The following is a 21,086-nucleotide window of genomic DNA, read 5'->3' as shown; positions in this document are numbered from 1 at the left end:
GTGACTCAGTCAGTTTAGCATCCAACTTCAGCTCACATCATGATCTCACAGTTCATGAGTTCAAGCCCTGCATCGGGCTCGCTGCTTTCACTGCAGAGCCTGCTTCAAATCCTCTGTTCTGCCCCTCTCCTGCTCATTCTATCTCAGAAAGAAACATTAAAAAAAAAAAAAATAGAGATAGTGTTGTAGGGAGTGGAATTGGTTCAGTGAATGGCCAAAACTATAGTGTCAACCAAGCTAGAAATCAATCTTAAAACACTAGAAAAGAGATGAGAGTGATTTTTTTTAATAAACAGATATACTTCACTCTCCCTGTTACCCATTTAAGAACATCTTAGAGTATGTTCTCACTTGTAGAGTTGGTATGGATTTTTCACAATATTGCCCTTTCACCCTGCATATCCTCCTTTTCCCTCAGGCTTAATAACCGCAGAAGATAGAAGAGTTGGCACAACAAACCTTCATTTAGATGTATCTGATGCAGTCAATGTGATGGTGTATGTTGGGATCCCCATCGGGGAGGGTGCTCATGATGAAGGTACTATTTCTGTATACCCTCTACTTCAGGATGGTGAGGCTCAACGTCAGTAGAATCGGGTGTCTTTCTCCTCAGGGCCTATGCATAGTAGGTGCCCAATAGATGTTGCTAAGTGAAAGGAGGTTTTAGGAAAGAAGAGTGGTACTTGTGTATCCCTGACCATAGTCATTCTCTTTCTGGGAATGCTCCCTTTTCCACTGAGTATAGAGCATCAGAAATAGGAGCAAAGAAGGAAGGGCAGTCTGGCTCACTTGCCATCAGCCAGATCAGTTTATCAGATGATAAAGCCAGCTTATTTGCGCAGAACAAAAGCATCAAAGTGATATTTTGCTGCATTTTTACTCCCTGCCATCTCAGTATAAAATTAATATGTGTTAATTATGGACATTTTAGAAAATGTACAAAATGTTAAAGAAATACATAATTCAAAATCTCACAGTTCAGGGATTATTGGTGTCATTATTTTGGATATTTGCTGCCACACATTTGCTTTTAATGCGATACACCTGCAGATCCTTCCGTTAGTTGTCCTTTAGAGGATTATAATAGACAAGCATTAGAAGTCTACCCTCTTAACTTGCCAGAGAAGCTTTATGTTTCATGGCCTTATATCCGTAGAACCCTAGAGTTTATAAAGAGGTCTTGAAAAAGTACATGGAGTCTGTCTACTTACAGCAGGAAATAACCTGCATTTTGAACATAAGATGTGGCTAAACAGTTTGAGCAAGAAATATGTTTTAAAAGACTACTCTCCCTCCAAAAAAATGCAGAGTCTCTATTAAGGAAGATTTAGGGTTGCTCTTACTGTGTGTAGAAAGCTTAGGCAAATATGAGTTTTGATTCTTTGATTCTACCTTACATTGCTTCAGAGAGATGGAGAATAGTAGAGACTAAGCTTGTTTGAATTGAACATTTTGCTTTACTCAGAGGAAGTGAAATGACTGGAAAAGTAATTTTGCTCTTTTCAGAGGTACTCAAGACAATTGATGAGGGAGATGCTGATGAGGTGACAAAGCAGAGGATTCATGATGGAAAGGAGAAGCCTGGTGCTTTGTGGCACATCTATGCAGCCAAGGATGCAGAAAAGATCCGGGAATTGCTACGAAAGGTATGCCCCCAAGTAGGCTATCCACTCACGGATGAAGGGTCTGGGGGTGATGAGACCACCTGTTTAGGTTTCTCGTGTGGGGTTTCTTGGCTTTTAAGACCTGTACTTTTGGGACGCCTGGGAGGCTCAGTTAAGTGTCTGACTTTGGCTCACGGTTTGTGAGTTCGAGTCCCGTGTCTGGCTCTGTCCTGACAGCTTGGAGCCTGGAGCCTGCTTCGGATTCTGTGTCTCCCTCTCTCTCTGTGCCTCCCCTGCTCATGCTCTGTCTCTCTCTGTCTCTCAAAAATAAATAAATGTTAAAAAAAAAAAAAAAAATTAAAGACAGGTACTTTTTGTCCAAATGCCCTGAAGGCCTGAATCCACACCTGGAGGGTGTTGAACAGAATAAAGCAGAAGACTTTGGCCCCACTAGGGACATTGCTGCAGGAAGTTGGGTTTATGCTATAATTTTTATGCATTGATTTTTCCATCTTTGGGTTTGGTTATGGCTTCAGGTTGGAGAAGAGCAAGGCCAAGAGAATCCCCCTGATCATGACCCAATCCATGACCAAAGTTGGTACCTGGACCAGACCCTCCGTAAGCGACTCTATGAGGAGTATGGTGTGCAAGGCTGGGCCATCGTTCAGTTCCTGGGAGATGCTGTCTTCATACCTGCTGGAGCCCCACACCAGGTGGGTTCCACTGGATTCCATAGGCTTCCTTATTTCTGAGTTTCCTACTAATCTGGCAATAGATACATATAAATGGCTGCATTAGGCTGACTGTTCTTAAACTGCAACTTCTTTTTTGCTCTTTAAGTTTCTTCAGTGTAATTCTCAATGCACGTTTGAAAATTTTTAAATAAGGGAGAAAGTGAAAGTCCTAACTCGGCTACTTGTGCCATGCCCCTTTTCCATCCCCTCACCCTGCTTTCTCCAGAAGTAGCTTGTGGTTAACAGTTTGGTATATATTTTTCCAGATCCTCTTCTGTGAGAATACTAACATTTTCATTTATAAATATATACTTGGAATTTTTCTGCTTTTGTTTTTATGACAATGGAATATCATAAGCATTTCTCAAGTTTGGGGGGTTTTGTCTTCTTTTTAAAACTATGTCATGGAGGGGCGCCTGGGTGGCGCAGTCGGTTAAACGTCCGACTTCAGCCAGGTCACGATCTCGCGGTCCGTGAGTTCGAGCCCCGCGTCGGGCTCTGGGCTGATGGCTCAGAGCCTGGAGCCTGTTTCCGATTCTGTGTCTCCCTCTCTCTCTGCCCCTCCCCCGTTCATGCTCTGTCTCTCTCTGTCCCAAAAATAAATAAACGTTGAAAAAAAAAAATTAAAAAAAAAAAAAATAAAATAAAATAAAACTATGTCATGGATATTTTCCATATATTGCTGAACATCTCAGGGCTCTTTTCCCTCTGAACTTTTCCTCTCCCAGGTGCACAATCTATACAGTTGCATAAAAGTAGCAGAAGACTTTGTATCTCCGGAACATGTAAAGCACTGTTTCCGCCTGACGCAGGAATTCAGGCATCTCTCTAACACTCATACAAACCATGAGGATAAACTGCAGGTAAATAACTCCTCCTTCCCCCCCACTCTCTCTCCTTATCTCCTGCTTGCCTACATATATAGGATGAGCATTCTGCTTTCTGAGGGTATTCTACGGGAGGTATTACTGGAGAGATGATCCTCTTCCACAGAGTATTTAATGAGTCCTCTTCCGATTTGCTTTTAGAGGATACACATCTTTTAACCTAGTCATTTCTGCTATCATCTTCTATTTCTCTGCCCCTGGGAGATAAAGTATTTCAGTGTTAATAACTGACTAGACTGACTTTTCCCAGTTAGATGGCGAAAGCACTGTGGCAGAGTGTTCTAAGCATGTTTCCAAGAAGGGCATTTCCCCAGAGCTGCTTCTCACAGCATGTTTCTGTGCAGGCTCCATTCCTTAATGCCCTGCTAGGTACTGCAATCCATATCCCTAAGAATTGTTGGGTGCTTTAGTAGCATTAAAAAAAAAGAAGAAGAAGAAGGAAGCAAGATTTCCCAGGCAGGACTTCAGCAATCTGAATATAGTCTCCCAGCCTCCCGCAGGTAGATTCAGACATCTTCAATCCTGAGTCTCCTCATTTTTGCTGTTCCTTTTTAAAAATTAAGAACATTTCAGGCTGCCTGGGTGGCTCAGTCGGTTAAGCATCTAACTCTTGATTTTGACTCACGTCTTGATCTCTGGGTTCGTGTTCCGAGCCCTGCCTCCAGCTCTGTGCTGACAGAGCAGAGCCTACTTAGGATTCGGTCTCCCTCTCTCTCTGCCCCTCCTGCTTACACTCACTCTCTCTCTCTCAAAAATAAATAAACTTAAAAAATTTTTTTGAACGTTTCAACCTTAAAGTTCTTATTACAAAGTACAATCACATTGATAGATAACATTGATATTATAGAAATAATGCAAATATGCAGACATATATATTTTCAGATCTCAGCTCCATTAGGTCTCTATTTATAATATGTCACCTCCAACACTCCCAATCCTCTGTCACTGCTCTATTTTTGTCTGTAGTATTTTTTATTGTCTAACATGTTATGTATTTTTTCTGTTTGTTTGTATCCCTACTAGAATATAAGCTATTTAAACTCCATGAAGGGGGCGCCTGGGTGGCGCAGTCGGTTAAGCGTCCGACTTCAGCCAGGTCACGATCTCGCGGTCTGTGAGTTCGAGCCCCGCGTCGGGCTCTGGGCTGATGGCTCAGAGCCTGGAGCCTGTTTCCGATTCTGTGTCTCCCTCTCTCTCTGCCCCTCCCCCGTTCATGCTCTGTCTCTCTCTGTCCCAAAAATAAATAAACGTTGAAAAAAAAAAAAAAAAAATTAAAAAAAAAAAAAATAAATAAACTCCATGAAGGCAGGAATTTTACTCCTTTATTCACTGCTTTTCCCTAGCATGATATCTGATACATACTAGGTACTCAGTAAATATTTGTTGAATTAGGGGCGCCTGGGTGGCTCAGTCGGTTAGGCATCCGACTTGGGCTCAGGCCATATTCTCACGGTTTGTGAGTTTGAGCCCCATGTCGGGCTCTGTGCTGACAGCTCGGAGTCTGGAGCCTGCTTCAGATTCTGTGTCTCCCTCTCTCTCCCTGTCCCTCCCCTGCTCACGCTCTGTCTCTCAATAATAAATAAACATTAAAAAAATTAAATAAAAAAATATTTGTTTAATTAATACAAAAATTATTTTTTTTAACGTCTATTCATTTTTGAGAGACAGAGAGACAGAGCACTAGTGAGGGAGAGGCAGAGAGAGAGGTTGACACAGAATCTTAAAGCAGGCTCCAGCCTCTGAGCTGTCAGCACAGACCCCGAGGCAGGGCCTGAACCCACAAACCATGAGATCATGACCTGAGCCGAAGTCGGAGGCCTAACTGATTGAGCCACCCAGGTGCCCCAATACAAAAGTTTTTAAATAAAAAATAGCAAAAGGGAGCTTATGTGCCCATCCTTCACCTTAAGAAATAAAGCATCCTATACATACTTATTATACAACATACACATATAGAACAACTACATTATTGAAGCTTCCATATACCCTTCCCCATTCTGTCTCTTTATTTCCCTCCCCAGAAATAATCACTATCTTGGTTTAAAACTGTCTTTAACCTGTTCACTTTATTTTAGTAACTCTAACTATTCCTTCCTGCTTCACGTGTAATATGTGTTCTTCTTAGACAAAATAGAAAATACATACAAGCACAAAGGGAGAAAATATCCAATAATCCTACCCACCCACTATTGTTTTAGTGCATTCCTATTAGCTGTAGGACCTTGGGCAAGATTCTTAACCAGAGAACCTTGGTTTCCTCAGTTTCTCATCTGTAAAAATGGGGATGATAATAATAGAACAGACCTCAGGGGCACCTGGGTGGCTCAGTTGGTTGAGCGTCCGACTTTGGCTCAGGTCATGATCTCATGGTTCATGAGCTCGAGCCCTGCATCGGGCTCTGTGCTGACAGCTCGGAGCCTGGAGCCTGCTTCACATTTTATGTCTCCCTCTCTCTCTGCCCCATCCCCACTCATGCTCTGTCTCTCTCTGTCTTAAAAATAAATAAAACATTTAAAAAAAAATTTTTTTTTAAAGAATAGACCTAATAAGACTGTGGTAAGGATTAAGTGAAAGTCCACATAAAAAGCTTAGCAATAGGGCACCTGGGTGACTCAGTCAGTTAAGCGTTGGACTTCAGCTCAGGTCATGATCACGTGGTCCATGAGTTCAAGCCCCACGTCGGGCTCTGTGCTGACAACTCAGAGCCTGGAGCCTGCTTCGGATTCTGTGTGTCCCTCTGTCTCTGCTCCTCTGCCGCTCACACTCTGTCTCTCTCTCTTTCTCTCTCTCTCTGTAAAATAAACAAACATTTAAAAAAATTAAGCAACAAAAACAAAAAACTTAGCAATAGTGCCCAGCATGTACTAAGTACATAGATGATGGTGATTATATAGCCTTTCAAATGATTTCATCATTCTTTTTTGAATATAGACCTTCTATCCTCTGTGATTTGTAAATCATCTATGGGATTGATTTGGGAAGTATGCAGTCCTCGTTGAAGGATTTCCTCACTCACTAGTAGGCTTTATAGGTTGTTTAAAATATATATCTTCACTTGAGAATATAATATGAGGCCACCATGAACTGACTATGCCGATTGCTCTCTCCAGGTGAAGAACATCATTTATCACGCAGTGAAAGATGCTGTCGGCACCCTCAAGGCTCATGAATCCAAACTGGCAAGATCTTAGGCATGGAGAAATTGTTAACTCCCCTGTGAAGCAGGTCTTTCACTCACAACACATACAGGGAACGGCAGGGTTCTCTGCTGGAGCAGAGGCCCTTCACTGGGAGCCTGTGTGGTCAGTATTACAAACTCTCCAGCCACTCTTTTCTACGCTGCCTCAACACTGAAGGTTGACCCAGGAAAGTCACACTGTTCACACACACAGTTTCAGACTCCAAGCCAAGGGTGCCACATACCCATCCTGTGGTCTTTGGGACTCTGAATTGCCTGAACATTGCTGGGCTTTCCTGCACATTCTCGTGACTTGAGATTCATGGAAACCGGGAATGTGGGCACACCTTTCTTTTCTTTGTTCTCTCGTGCCTAGTTAAGTGGGAATGTGTTTGGAGGTAGGGGGAATCACATAACTGGTACAAGTAGGGGCTAATTGCGTAAACACACCTGGTGGAAGCCTGACAGTGTCTCTGCACGTGACCTCTGACACAGACCATCCCAGGAGACGGGGTGAAGCCATTCCCCACAATCTCTCTCGTGAACACTGGAGTCTTGCAGGACCCAGGGAGAACCCACTGCTTTTCCCAGGAGGCTCCAGGATTAGGAAACGTGTGTATTTAGTGAAAAATAGGTTTGTAGTGAAATAGTTACTATTTCATGAAAGTAGATATTTTTAGAATTTTTGAAATACCACAGTTGTTTTCCTGGATTATGAGGAAAGGCACATTACATTTAGTCTTCCTTTCGATAAAAATCTTTGAAGAATTATGATTTTTAGAAATCAACTGCCCATTATAGCACAAAATCAGCCAAAGCAGAATTGAAAAGAATTGGCTTTTTAGGATTCTTTTAGTTTCTTCCCTTCCCATCTCAGTCCTATCTTGAGGGAACAGCCATCTGAGAAAGAACTTTGTCATGTCTGAGCTGTGGTGTGTTTTACAGATACACACACTGGTGTCGCAGGAACCATTTTCACATATTACCAGCGTTCCCTTGGGACTCCTCTTACATTTCCGAATGCAAAGGAAAGTTTGATTTCCTACATGAGTCTGTTTGGTTTTTTGGGTTTTTTGTCCAAAAATGTTTTCAGCAAAACTTTCCAACTCTGTGGAGTTTTATTAAGAATTTATTTGAAAACGATGGAATTCATTAGCCCATAGATACATTGGAAAATGTATCTATCTTCTTTCCAGCTGTACTGTAGTGCCCTGCAGGCTTGTTTATATGTTCACAATTACCTTTTTTTTTTTTTTTTAATAAAAGTCATTTACTGTAGAATACTTTTAATTTCACTTTCTGTATTTTAATTTTGTTGAAGGGCTGATTGGGATTTCCATGTTCTTATTAAAAATCTAACAAATCTGTTTGGAGTGGACTAAATTCTTCTGTGCCGGCCATTCTAAAAAGCAAAGGCAGGTTGAGGGCGGGGTTGGAGGTGGCGAATGGTTCATTTTCTGACCTTCATTACATTGCTGCATCCGATTACCCTTTTACTTCCTGAATTTGTGCCCATTTGAGAGCAGAAAGTGCCAGGTCATTGTGGTTTGTGGGTTTGGGGGGTGAAGGGAAAAGAGTGGCAGAAAAGATGGGTTTTCCATTGTTGCTATGTGAATGGATTGGGAAAGATGAGGTCTTTAACCTTCCTAGAGCAGCTGGGGGACAGCCTGAGCAAGGTTTTGGGTGATCAGTGATGAGGTTCCTCAAAGCAGGAGGCCCACCTGCCCACATATGAAACATGTGGCCCTAGGTCCACCTCAGAGTTGGTGGGAAAAGACCCAAATGGATTTTTTGTTTATAAATCAGCAATTAAAGTAGCTTGAGGAGTAAGGACAGACTACATTCCAATTAGAAAAGGCCTTTTGAAGAGGAAGTTCTAAAGAATAGCAAGAGGGGTCATCGGAGGCTGCTTCTCCAGACTCTGTTGGAAAACATCTTCCAAAGTGTTTGAGCCTGGAAATACAATTATCAGGGTGGAAATAGACCATTGTGTGGTTCAAGGATACTGAGTTTGAATAGGACCATAACTGAAATACAGAGCTCTGAACGTGTCCTTTCAGGCTGGATGGGCACGGGTCGAGGCTGTGGTCACCAGAAGACTCACACCTCCACTTAAAGAATGCAGAAGCTTTGAAATGGGACAGGAAAGGAAAGCAATGGGGAGAAAGGGGGTTGCAGAGGTTGGAGCTTTGTTGCTTTGGTGAAAATCAGGAGGCGGGCTAGCCTACATTCTGGATATAAATGTCTTCAGAATTAGGGCATACACTGCTGCCAGCATTTGCTGGTGGGGGTGGAACTGGAGGCCCTAGATCCATCTCCAACCCAGACGCCATGCCTCCCTACCCTTTGTTTAAAGAGGGTCTACCCCTGGGTATTCACCTTGAGAGCCTGGGCTCTGTTTCCCTGCAAAGCTTAGCAAGCGACAACGTAAAAAAGATCAGAGTGGGGGACGGGTCCTCCAACAGGATTGATTGGTAATGGCCAAGAAGGGGTGAGGTGGACAGGTGTAGCTATAGCTATACCTTTGACTTGAGAAGTTCTTGGGTGGGTGTCTACAGGGCCTGTAATGGAGGAAGACAGTTTGCTAGTCAGCAGTTAGGAGAAGTGGCCTGATTAAAGTAGACTTCATGGGTTCCTACCTTAGCATGACTTAGTGGTTTTGTGACCTTGGCAAATTATTGAACTTCCCTAAGCTTCCCATTTCCTTATCTTCAAAATGAGGATAATTATGACCTCTGCCTTATGAAATGAGGATTCAGTGAAATAATGCATGTGAAGCTCTTAGCTCAGAGGCTGGCACAGTAAGCACTCAATAAGTCCTAGCTAGTATTCCTGGGGGAATGTTTAAACCTTTCAGCCTGATGTGGGCAAGGCAGGAAGAGGGCTAGGACGTCAGGATGGAACCTGAAGGCCTGTAAGGACCTCAAGCCACGGCTTGGAATCCAAGGAAGATGAACAAGCGATTAGACGAAGGCAGGGCGGTGAGGGTCAAAGGCGCATGCCCGGTGATAGCAGGTGCAGGGGGGCGCGCCGCCGCCGCCGCCGCCGCCGGCGGGCCTCCCCTTTAAGAGCCGCCGCCGCCCACGGCCCGCCGCTGCGGCAGGGACCTCCCCTTTAACCGCGGCTGCTCGGCACTTCGCGGCCCCCGCGGCGGCTGCTGCTGCGGCTGCTGCTGCTATTGCGGCTCCTGCTGCTGCCGCCGCCGCTCGACCTCCGGCACCTGCATCCTCTGCTCGGGCCGGGTCCCCGCCCCGCGCCCCGCCCGGCCCCGCCATGGTGTCCTGGATCATCTCTCGCCTGGTGGTGTGAGTGCGGCGGTGGCGGGGCGCGGCCGGCAGGGAGGGGGATGGGGAATGGGAATTGGGGGCTGAGGGGTGTTGAAGCCCAGCATGGACCGTTCCGTGGCTTCATACAACAGAGTCCCCTAAAGGCACATCGTTCCTAGGGGTTCCCAGAGACAAGACATGGAAGAGTAGGACCCAGGACCGGAGGGGGGAACATTAGTGGAGCATAGTAAGCCTGGCTTCCCACCCCTTTTATTTTTAATTTTCGGTGTTCCTTCATCCTAGGGCTGGGCAGCATGGCTTGATTTATGAAGGGGAGGCAGCATGTCCCCTCCCCCACCTAGCAGATCTGGGCTGAAGGAGCAACTCAGACCTGGGCCGTCATCTTCATGCGGGGAGAGGGCTAATGGAAGAGCCGGGAGCCAGACAGGGCCTCATCATTCCATTGCTTAGGGCCGTAGTTAGCAGCCTTGGCCTCCTCTCTCTTCGAGTATCAGGACACTAGAGATGAGGGCATAAGCTCTGAAGGCCCCCCAGGGAGGACATCTGGGTGTTGGGAAGCAGAGATGCTTGGAGGACAAAGTGTGGGAGGTAACCGGGAGGGGATATGTGTGCTCAGCCTGGATTTGTGAAAGCCACAGAGGGGAGGGCCTTAGGTGGCCTTCATTCCAGGCTGCCAGCTACACTGTGGAGCTCTGTCCCTGCTCCTCCCCCAGGCTCCAGGAGGGAAGCCTGCTCCCACACCCCACACTTCGTCCTTGAGGACTCCACCCCCGACCCCTTCTCCACAGGTCGGTTTGAAAGTATCTTGCCTGTAAGAGGCAGGTCCCTGGGAGAACAGGCAATACCCACACATGGTCAGGGGCTGGGCCCAGCAGGGGCTTTGCTTGGGCCTCAGCCAACCCCTACCCTGGCTCAGGACCCTGCCCCAGGACCCTGCCCCTCAGCCTCTACCGCGGGGGACTGACACCCCAAAATTCCCTCCCCCTGCCTTCTTCCCATTCAGTGCTGTTATGTTCTTGTATTCTGGCTCCCTGTCACTGGAGTCTCCCTCCTTCCTCTCCCCGACCCCACCCCAGAGGTTATCCACAGGCGTCATACCTCCCTGTGCCCTTCAGAGTGGCTGCTTCTCTCTTGCCTGGATGAGCTCCCTGGGGAGCATCAGTCTTCTCCTTCCCTCACCTGTGTCCTGTATATGGTCTCTCTAATGGGATCACTACCAGGTTGTACTCCAGCTAGGGCCTCGAGCCCAGGACCCTCCCCCGAGCTTGGTCCCAAGCGTACTTATGGGGGAATAAACCTTTTGCCCCTCTTAGGGCCTCCTGCCCCTGTGCCCTCTGTGCCCCAGGTCCCCAGAACCACAGAGGTGCCTCTGATTGCCACATAGAGTGCCCTGTTACGTGGTGTCTGGTTCCCCTACAGACCTGGCCCTAACCAGCCTGGCTCAGAACTAGAGGTAGAAGGTAAGGGCAGACAGGTATGAATGAGCACAGTATCTGGAGAAGGGAGCCACCCTGTTGCAGTGACCAGACCCCCACTCCCCACAATACGGATAACCAGTGATCATGGGTGAAGATACCACATTGGACCCTCTGGCCTCTGGGTCTTTCTCTACCTAAGGGGCTGGAGAAAAACTGAAAAACAGAGAGAGGAGAGACATCACCTTCACTGGCTGGGGACCTCCAAGCTTGTCACCTGAGGCTTAATGGCTTTGACTGTAACCACTGGCCTGAGTTCATCAGTCCAGTTGATGTGGCACTCTGGAGTTCTGTCCTTCTCCCCTTACCTACCCAGGGACTGACTGATGCAGAGCTGGGAGGGAGAGGCCACTGCTCTTGGCCGAGGGGACCAGTAACCATGCCTGCCTCCCTAGGCTCATCTTTGGCACCTTGTACCCAGCCTATTCTTCCTACAAGGCCGTGAAGACAAAAAACGTGAAGGAATATGTGAGTTTATGACCCTTTAATCTCCTACCCACCCCACGTGGCAAAGATAGGCCAATGGATCACAATACAGACAGTACTGACTTTGTGCCAGTGCTTCAGCACTAATGAGACCTTACTTCAAGGAAGTTCCTTTGTGTTCCCTTTCTCCTGTGGTGTGATCCACAGGCAAAGTTGAGGTCCCGAGTGTCCCTTCCCCAGAACACCTCCAGCATAGTTGGCAAGAGAGATGGGGTCCTGGGTGTTCCCTCAAGGCCCCAGCTAATACCGCTCTCTGTACCTTCAGGTGAAATGGATGATGTACTGGATCGTCTTTGCCTTCTTCACCACGGCTGAGACACTCACGGATATTGTGCTTTCCTGGTGAGGTCCAGCATCCCCACCCTGCATCTCAGGGTCCAGAGTTTAGACTCTCTACCCCCAGCAGCCCAACAGAAGATTGAGACCCAGGGTAGAGTCCTCCCACAGTTCCATGGGGTCCTGGATGTCCACTCTCCCCCCGTGCAGGCCTGGCTTAATCAGTAGAATAAGAGACCCAACCCCCACATTTCTACCTGATGATAGCCAAAGCACCACAATAGAATTCAGGAAACCTGCTTCTGCCAGACGTCCTGTATGACTTTGGGCAGGTTATAGCTTCCTAGGTCTCAGTTTCCTTATTTGTAAACTAGGCATATGATTCAATCTTATAGACATTCAGTGCTAGTATTTCAAAGCACTACTAGACTATGTTGTGAACCCTTGAAGGACAGAGAATGTCTTAATCACCTATATGTATGTTCACAGCAGGAGCGCAAAAAATGTGTACTGAGTGAGCAGATGCCTCTTGGAAGAGAGGACTAACAAAGCACAGAACACTAAATCAAGAGAGAAGAGAGTTTTATGGAGAGGTAGAGAACAAAAGATGATTGCATTGGCTTGCAAGGGCCAATGACCTTTGAGAAAAATAGTTTTAGCAGAAGTTGAGTAGGGTTAGATTAGGAAAGAATAGTGGGTTAAAAATTGTGAGGACAGTGAACATAGATGCTTCTTTTTTTTTTAAGTTTATTTATATTTATTTTTGAGAGAGAGAGAACCAGCAGGGGAGGGGGAGAGAGAGATGGGTCAGAGGATCTGAAGCAGGTGCTGTGCTGAGAACAGAGAGCCCGATGTGGGGCTCAAACTCACAAACTGCAAGGTCATGACCTGAACCAAAGTCAGACACTTAACTGACTGAGCCACCCAGGAGCCCCTAGCATAGATGGCTTCTTGCCACAAACAAAGGAAAGTGCTTTGTGAGAATGTAGGAGACATGAAGGAGTCTGGCCTGAGAAGGAGCCAGGGAATGGACAACAGTCCTTAAAAGTAAGAGGCAGCAAAGAATGGGATCCAGAGCACAGCTGGAGAAGCTTCAGTCTTCCTTGTGGAAGGGCAGGAAGAGAAGGGGGTGAGGACCCAGGAGTGGACCTGGGAGGTTAGGAAGCTCGCCTTTGTGTTGGCCCTGGGATAGACAAGCAGGAGTGTTCTATCAGAGTGAGAGGCCTGGGACTCCCAAGAGAAAAATGTGCAGAGAGCCACTGCAAGGGGAATTCTGCTGGAGGCACTTACCCTCCCCCTTGGAATCTCAGCTATGCCTCCCATTTTCCTTGAGATTAGAAATGCCAAGGGGCACCTGGGTGGCTCAGTCAGGTAAGCATCTGACTGTTGATTTGGGCTCAGGTCATGATCTTGTGGTTCTTAAGTTCTGGCCTCTCATCAGACTCTGTACTGACAGCCTGGAGCCTGCTTGGGATTCTCTCTCTCTCTCTCTCTCTCTCTCTCTCTCTCTCCCTCCCTCCCTCCCTCCCTCCCTCCCTCTATCTCTGCCCCTCCCCTGCTCACACTCTCTCTCTCTCTCTCTCTCTCTCTCTCTCTCGGTTTCTCTCAAAATAAATAAATAAACTTAAACTTAAACAATTAAAAAAAAGAAGGAAAGAAAGAAGGAAATGCCCAGTCTCCTGAGCCACGTGGGAACCCCAGTGCACTAAGGGGTGGGGAACCAGGCAAGGTCTTGCAGGGGATCAGCTCACCTCCTGACTCCCTATCCCAGGCTCTGCCACTTGCCTCTGTCCCACCCACAGGTTCCCCTTCTACTTTGAGCTCAAGATCGCCTTTGTGATATGGCTGCTGTCCCCTTATACCAAGGGCTCCAGCGTGCTCTACCGCAAGTTCGTGCACCCAACACTGTCCAACAAGGAAAAGGTTTGCCTCCACTCTCAGCTGACTTCCTAGCCTGCCCCAGGCCATGGCAGCCCAGTGTCTGCAGCCACGTCCATTCCTGGCTCTCCTTGTGGGCACCCAGAACCTGAAGTGATCTGGCAGGGCCCTGGCCTCCTGGAGCAGGCAGTGCCTTTGTCTGGGTGTGAACAGGGGCAGGGAATGGCCTAGCCAGCAGGGACCACCCCTCACCTCCTACTCCTTCCCCTCCCACCTCTCAGGAAATCGACGAGTACATCACACAGGCCCGAGACAAGAGCTATGAGACCATGATGAGAGTGGGCAAGAGAGGCCTGAACCTGGCTGCCAATGCTGCAGTCACCGCTGCTGCCAAGGTGAGATGGGGGCAGACCAGGCTCCCAGGGCCCCACCTTGCTCATTTCATCCCCCTAGCCAAGCCTCTTTGCATCTAACCTGTCCTTGGTGCTGTGATGGTTTGGGGCTTGTGCAACTCAGGGTTGTAGGCCTGGTTCTAACACCTTCCAGCCAAGTGACTTCAACTCTCTGAGCCAGTTTCCTCAACTGTCAAAAGGGAAATTATGGGCCTTTCAGTGCTGCCAAAGGACTGGGTAAGGACAGTGTGAGGAAAACACTGAGCTCAGTGGCTGCCCGTGCTCCATAGTGACCTCTATCTCCACCCCGCCCCTTCCTCCGGTTCTCCCGGTGCGTGGTGGTGACCCTAGGGCCAGGGGGTGCTATCAGAGAAGCTCCGAAGCTTCAGCATGCAGGACCTGACCCTGATCCGGGACGAGGATGCACTGACCCTGCAGGGGCCTGACAGCCGTCTCCGACCCAACCCTGGCAGCCTCCTGGATACCATTGAGGACTTAGGTACAGGCAGGGCCCAGGACTGGGCAGAGGGAGGAGGGACCTCAAGGGCATGGAGGCCAGGTAGGAGAGCCACCAGACCTCTGTTCTCCTTTCTTCCCCCAAACCAGGAGATGACCCTGCCCTGAATTTAAGATCTAGCACAAACCAGGCAGATCCCCGGACAGAGACCTCTGAAGATGATATGGGAGACAAGGCCCCTAAGAGGGTCAAACCTGTCAAAAAAGTGCCCAAAGCTGAGGTGAGAGCCCAGGCCAGAGCAGGAGGAAATGGGGAGGAGGTGTGACCCCAGGCTGAACTCTCTAACTTCTTCTCTCCTTCCCGTAGCCACTGGCTTCCAAGACACTGAAGACCCGGCCCAAGAAGAAGACCTCTGGTGGGGGTGACTTGGCTTGAGGTTCTGACCCCCCGGAGGCTGCACACTGTGCCAGTAACCCACATGCCTCCGGCCCCAGGGCCCCTCAGATGGCTGTTTCTGGTGCCTGCCCAGTGACCACTCCTCTGGAAGGGCTTGGAAAAGAGGAGGGAGGCCCTGCTATGGGGGTGGAGGGTAGAGGCTGGAGGAGTTACTGAAGACTGAGCCCCCCCAAGGAGGCGGGGGCTCCTTAGAGCCCAAACTGCTATTCTCCCTGCTCCAGTCCTGCTCCCACCCACCCAGTGCCTTGCTGAAGACCATGGCCATCCCCTTTTCTGAGGTCCTAATATGCCCCCACTGCTCTCTCCGGGCTGGGGGAGCAGTCACAGCCCAGACTGACCAGAGATGGGCCTGAAGGCACCTGGGAGACGGAGGGAGAGGGGAAGGCTTCAGAGAACTTGTGGCACAGGCCACAGATGTGAATGGAGGACAGGGGCTTAGCATGTGCTTAAATGACCAGGATGATGAGGCCAGAGCTGCAGCTGGGGGCATTGGATAGGGCTGTGTGCTACATGTTCCCACTAAAAAGAAGTGGGGTCCTAGGGGTGTGAGTGTGTGTGTGTGTGTGTGTGTGTGTGTGTGTATCTTTCTAGGTCTAGGGCTGGGGAGATTTTGAGTAAAGGACTTTCCTGCCAGCAGTGACCACCCCCCACCCTAAGCCCCACAGCTAGCTGGCCCTTCCCTGCTTTCAGCCCTCCCTCCTACTCTCAGAGCCTCAGAGGACCTCAGCCCAAGAGAGGATGAGGCTCTGAAGGCCTCTTATCTCCTCCTCTGCCCTTGATACCCTTTTGCTTCCTCCCATTCCTGCCCTGCCCCTGGGCTGGGCTCCTCTACCCCTCAGGGCCCATTGTAGAGGGCCCTGCTGAGCCAGCTCCTTTCCTCCTCACCTGGGGGCCCATCTTCCTTTTCTCCAGACTCCTTTTCCTGTGCCAAGCAAACTGAGCCCATGTAAGCAGGCAGACCCTTATTAGCCCAGCCTTTGCCCCACACTCTACCCCAGCTTCTGCCGTGGCTTCAGGAGGAATGTGTGAAGAAGAAAAGAAATATTGGAGCCAAAGTGCTCCCAATTCTATGAAAAGAGGGTGCCCATTGGACCTTTGGCACTGGATGAGCCAATAAACCAAATTCTGGCACCTCATGTATTTCGGCCTCTGTACTTTGTTCTTGCTCCTCCAGTCCCCAGGTGGGAAGGACCTCAAGTAAAAAGCAGGGCTCAGCTATAGGAGGAAGGGGGGAAGAGGTCAGAATGTGAGACCCAAGAGCTCTGATCTCCAAGATAAGAGATAGGTTTGAGCTGGTCCATCTCGGAAAATGGTTTGGAGGTTCAAGATACAGCCAGAGGAGTAGGAGGGACCATGATTTACGAAGGCCTAGGAGTCTCCAACTGTCAAGGTTGTCTTGTTCCTTGGAATTCTGCCAAGAGACCTCCATCCCCAGTGGACCTCCTGGTACCTTATGGAAAGTGTCAGTATAAGCTCTGAGGACAAAGACCCCCGTGAGTGTCCCAGGGAAGAGGGAATAGGATTTGGGGGTTGCTGGGCAGGGAACTGGTTGGCCATGCTGCTTAGAAAGGTTTAAGAATGTTGGAGGAGGGCTGAGAGGGAGAGACTCTGAAAGGAGGAGACAGGCTGAGGGAAGAGGTAGAGATGGGGAACCAGCCTCACAGTGCATGTCTGAGCCTGGGGACAGAGAAGGATGACAGGACACCAAGGACTGGGGACAAAGAGATAGTCCCTGTGGCCCCAGGAGGAAAGGCTTGAGCCCTGGGCTGCTTGAGTAGGTTGGAGGAGACAAGGAAGGAGGCTGCAGGGCATGGGGTCTGAGTCCTTGGGAGGTAGAAGACCACCAGGGGCCAAGGGGAACAACTGGCTGGGGATGAGCCCTGAAGGCGGTGCCCAAGAGAATGGAAAGGATGGCAGAGGAGCAGAGACAGCATGGGAAGAGAAAAACAAAGGGAAAGAGTGGAGAAGGAGGGGGGAGAGAGCAAGGCAGGGAGGAGGAAGGGAGAAGGAAGGGGAGAAACAGTAGTGCAGCTTTGTAGAAGGAAAATGAAGGAAGCAGAGCATGGGGTGTGGCATAGGGTGTGTGGGGACCTAGCCCCAGGCTCTGGACCCCACAGTTGGCAAAATGCCCCTACAGCAGACTTCCCTCTCCCTTCCCTGGCATCACAGAGGTATGTCCTCTCCAGCCTCACACTCAGGCCAAAGTGGCCAAGAACCTCCTGAACTGAGGTCACAGTGGAGGTGGAGTGTGAAATGCCCTTTTCATCTTCTCTGGAATCCTCCAGTCAACAGCCCTCTGAAGGTCATTCTTTTCACCACTGGCCTCTGAGCAAATTGGTCCCTTCCTCTAGAAAGGAGAGGATGCGTCAGGATAGGATTCAGGGAGAGACTCCTTTGTTCTAGAAAGATCTCGAGAGAGTAAGATGCTGCAGTCTCATGCTAGCAGCTACCATATGGCCAGAAAACTAGGTTAGGCCCTCCCTAACCTAAATCCCATTTGCTGCATAACACACAAATATGAACGCGTGTGCATGGATGCACACAGATACATGCTTGCACCCACAGTGACCACTTGCTAAGAAGGTCACTGCCAGATTCCCCACTGCCAGGCTCTCCATGCACATCTGGGTTTCTCTGTGTCAACAGGAACATGCTCAGATTTCCAAGCTCCTTGGTCCGTTGCCATGGAAACAGTCTCCTAGAACTCGGCACAGGGCCTGGCCCCTGTGGTGCAGGGGAGGAGAGGAAAGATGGAGGGTGACAAGAAGATGGAGGGATCAGCTTCTTGGAGGGGCAGGCAGGACACATTTGGGTCTAGGTGACATCTTGCCATCTCATTCCTTAGGACCACCCTCTCTCTCCCCTCCTCCTCAGTAGACCTCTAGGCCAGGGGAGTGGGGAAGAGATGTCACAAGAGAGGTGTATGGTTAAAACTATGCGGAGAATTCTTGTTCACTCCCTGGGTCCCCAGTGAGCATTGAGAGATACTAGGTTTTGAGTGGGAGCTAAGGTCTAGCCCTCTGTCCCACCGTGCTGGGGGACACTGGACAGCCCTCCAGGCCTGAGGTCCCTGGATAGAATGTCCTCATGGCTGGAGCTGCTTCAGCTGGCTCCCCCTCTCTTTCTTGTGTGTGTCCCACACCCAAAGAACCTGCTTAAAATGGGATTTCCAGGCTGTGACGTCAGAGGAAAGCCAGCAGCTCCAGCCTGTGCCAGTTCTTCCTTGATCAACAGAGCTGAGCCCAGTCTTGCTCAGCCTGGAGGAAAGGGGGTTGGCAGAGGAGGGAGTGGATCCAAGGGCTCTAGGCCATGGACACCATATCAGTGGCGTCCATGATAATAGGGAGAGACTGTAATAGGAAGAGGCAGGCCGAAGCCACTGCTGGCTTCCCCACTGCCTTAAATTTCAGCCATTTCGTGATCATTTCCCTCCCAAATTCCTCTAGTTTTTCCCTCTCTGAGCTGAAATAGGCCTGTCTGGTGGAGGAGGGCACTTTAAGTATTAGAGCCATTTGGGTTCTGCCTGACAACTTGTCCCATATCTGGGCTGGAAGCAGGGATGGGTAGGAGGGATACCAGCAAGGAGGGGAGAAAAAGCCCACTAGGTGGCGCAGCTCACTCCCAGTGTGGGATTCCCAGCCCCTGAAGGGGAGAATCTTTTCCTGCTGTCAGTCAGCCTTATGGTCTGGTGAGCAGGGTGTCTCATGCCCCACTCGCTGGAGTTGCAGGTTCATGAAGAAAACATTCTTGCAGGTGCATGGAACAACTATGGATTTTCAAGCAATTACTTCCTAAGCCCAGATTGTGTACCACCCCCTGCACACTCCCCAGGAGAACGTCAGGCCCAAAGGGCAGGTACTCCCTTTTGGTGAGAATCAGGCACTGTCCTGGAAGCAGGGAAGTTGCCAAGCTGACTCTGGGAGGGTCCTGCAGCCCAAGGGACCCAACATGAGTTTCTGAAAGGACATCAACGAGGCCACTGGAGCTAATTTCAAGGTCAGGTGAGGAGAGGAACCCAACAGGTGGCAAGGGGTGGGGAACTTGGGAGAGGCAGGCTAGGCCCAGAGGGATGGCAGCTCACCTGGCTGCAGGACTCTTCTGGATATGATTTCCCTGATGGCCATAGTAACAGTCCCAGGCCAGGCCCAAGTGTTTGTGTTTCCTGTCCCTTCCCTTATTTTATCTGATGCACTATGAGGTTTAAAAAGGAGAAAAAAAGACCCTAATTTCCAAATTCTGGAATCCCAAGGTACTTCTACAAGAGCCAAGGTTGGGCCTCCTTAGTAACCTACCTTTCCCTGACCTCCTTCCCAAACTGACCCCACCAGCCCTGCATCCCTAATGAATTACCCTCTCCTTTTGTCCCAGCCAGATGAGTGATCAATAAATAATGCTGCCTGAAATATTGATGGTGAGTTTTACACTAGCATCCCTTTGCTGTGCCTGTCATTGGGGAATTTGAGAGCTGACAGAGAAATGCATGGCCACCAGAGAGCTCTTTTCTATCTCTGCCAAGAGAGGGTCTTTCTTTGCCAAGATTTCAACCTGTTCCCATCTCAGCCAGAATCATGACTCATTCCCATCAAGTAAGATGAGGACTCAGCCAGCAACCTCCAACCTGGGAAGAGTCAGGTAAGCTAAACAAAGCAGAGACCCTTCCTGATACTTTTGTCTCAAGACAAAGAGATCCCATTTCCTCTGTTCCATGTCCATCTTGGACCTTCCAGGTCCAGCTCTCTGAGCAGGATCTCAGAAGGAGAACTGCAGGTTCCCTGTCCCCCAGGTTGACCGTTTAAAGCATGAACAGAAGGACTCACATGCTCCCAGACTTCTCTGGCCCAAGTCACTGTCATCTAGTTTTGTTCTCCCTGGAAGAAGGGTAGGGGAGAGGAGGAGCAGGTAGAAACTCTTGAGCCCTGTTGAGCCTGACTCACCCGATGCCAGGGCCCTCCTTGGCAGAAGCTAGGCACACTCAGATCTTTGCATGCATAATGCCTTCGGCCTAGGCACTCTAGTTCTGCTCCACTTGGTCAGCTCCTGCATGCACTTCAAGTCTCAGTTTAGAAGTGACGTCCCTGCCCCATCCCATCCCGGTCCCTGTGGCATTCTGCTCTTCCTCCCCAACACCTCCCCCTGTTTGGTCATTGCCTGTTTCCCCACCAGACTGAGAGCCAGGGCATAGGCAGTGAGTGGGTCTACCTGGTGCACCACGGTTTCCCCAGCATCTAGCAGGGGTCCTGGCACACAACAAGCCCTCGGCACATTTTTGCGGAATGTTCTAATGATGTCCTGTAGTGCTTTTCCACTCCTGAAAAAAACATCAACCTTCAAACTTCACTGTCTCTCTTGCCTGAGCTGTTTGCCTGCACCGGAGGATGGGTGTCTGCACTAAACAGCAGCAGCCCAGATCAGCCTCCCTTGCTCTCACTTCTCCTGCATGTGTTCATGCTCATTTGCTCTCCTTTCTCTCTCACACACACAGATGGGAGTCAGCTTTCCAGCCACATTCAGTTCTCACTTTAATTCAAAAGCTAAATTGGGAAGAAGAGCAGCTTCACACTCCTAATTTAGCCTGGGAGAGAAAAAGGGAGACAGCCTGGATTTGCCAGGGAAAGGAGAAAGTTGGGTGTGGGGTGAGGAATGGTGGCAAACATACCCATAGCCTAAGGGAAGACAATGAAACTCTTACCACCCAGCTCCTAAAAATAAACCATCTACAGCTATGACCCCAGAGTGACCCTTATTAAGCCTCTTTCCCATACAAGTGCAGCCATTCCGGGCATTCCCCCAGTTTAGGGGTAGGATTAAGGGAGGCAGAGGAGATTGTGGTTATTAAAACTATGAAAAGAGGGAGATGCTGCTGCTTTGGTCACTGGTAGTACAAAATCAGGAAGTCCTTCTTAAACCTAACTTGAATCCCTCTTTTGATAGCTGAAGTGGATGATGAATAAAAACAGTCTGCAGGTACTTGCCCAC

General features: G+C 49.1%; 2 protein-coding genes across 5 annotated transcripts in view; both read left to right on the top strand.

Moving 5' to 3' along the window:
* KDM3B (lysine demethylase 3B) overlaps positions 1-7,770 on the top strand; it is a 70,781-nt gene extending 63,011 nt beyond the window's left edge. For both annotated transcript variants that reach the window (XM_086702967.1, XM_086702963.1), the window contains 5 exons: positions 419-538; positions 1,507-1,646; positions 2,141-2,317; positions 3,067-3,201; positions 6,336-7,770. In XM_086702967.1, the coding sequence (XP_086559093.1) occupies positions 419-538; positions 1,507-1,646; positions 2,141-2,317; positions 3,067-3,201; positions 6,336-6,416 (653 nt within the window). In that variant the 3' untranslated portion in view covers positions 6,417-7,770. The remainder of the gene's footprint in view (positions 1-418; positions 539-1,506; positions 1,647-2,140; positions 2,318-3,066; positions 3,202-6,335) is intronic.
* A 1,712-nt stretch (positions 7,771-9,482) lies between these two features.
* REEP2 (receptor accessory protein 2) lies at positions 9,483-16,246 on the top strand. Of its 3 annotated transcripts, none has more exons than XM_086702958.1 (8): positions 9,483-9,708; positions 11,561-11,633; positions 11,917-11,993; positions 13,730-13,850; positions 14,087-14,200; positions 14,555-14,696; positions 14,804-14,934; positions 15,021-16,246. In XM_086702958.1, the coding sequence occupies exons 1-8, from the start codon at positions 9,677-9,679 to the stop codon at positions 15,087-15,089; spliced, it is 759 nt and encodes a 252-aa protein (XP_086559084.1). In that variant the 5' UTR covers positions 9,483-9,676; the 3' UTR covers positions 15,090-16,246. The 3 variants fall into 3 exon arrangements, with proteins under 3 accessions (XP_086559084.1, XP_086559083.1, XP_086559086.1); XM_086702957.1 differs by having other exon boundaries at positions 9,491-9,708; positions 14,549-14,696; XM_086702960.1 differs by having other exon boundaries at positions 9,495-9,708; positions 11,482-11,633; positions 14,549-14,696.
* The last annotated feature ends 4,840 nt before the right edge of the window (positions 16,247-21,086 follow it).

Source organism: Puma concolor, chromosome A1, assembly GCF_028749965.1.
Source record: "Puma concolor isolate L17-30 chromosome A1, mPumCon1.1.hap2, whole genome shotgun sequence".
In the NCBI taxonomy this organism is placed as follows: Eukaryota; Metazoa; Chordata; class Mammalia; order Carnivora; family Felidae; genus Puma; species Puma concolor.
This window is presented reverse-complemented; position numbering and strand designations above follow the sequence as displayed.

Coding starts and splice junctions, on each gene's coding strand:
- REEP2 (XM_086702957.1), top strand. CDS start 9,677: ATGGTGTCCTGGATCATCTCTCGCCTGGTGGT. Junction 11,634..11,916: donor CAAAAAACGTGAAGGAATAT/GTGAGTTTATGA, acceptor CTGTACCTTCAG/GTGAAATGGATGATGTACTG. Junction 11,994..13,729: donor ACGGATATTGTGCTTTCCTG/GTGAGGTCCAGC, acceptor TCCCACCCACAG/GTTCCCCTTCTACTTTGAGC.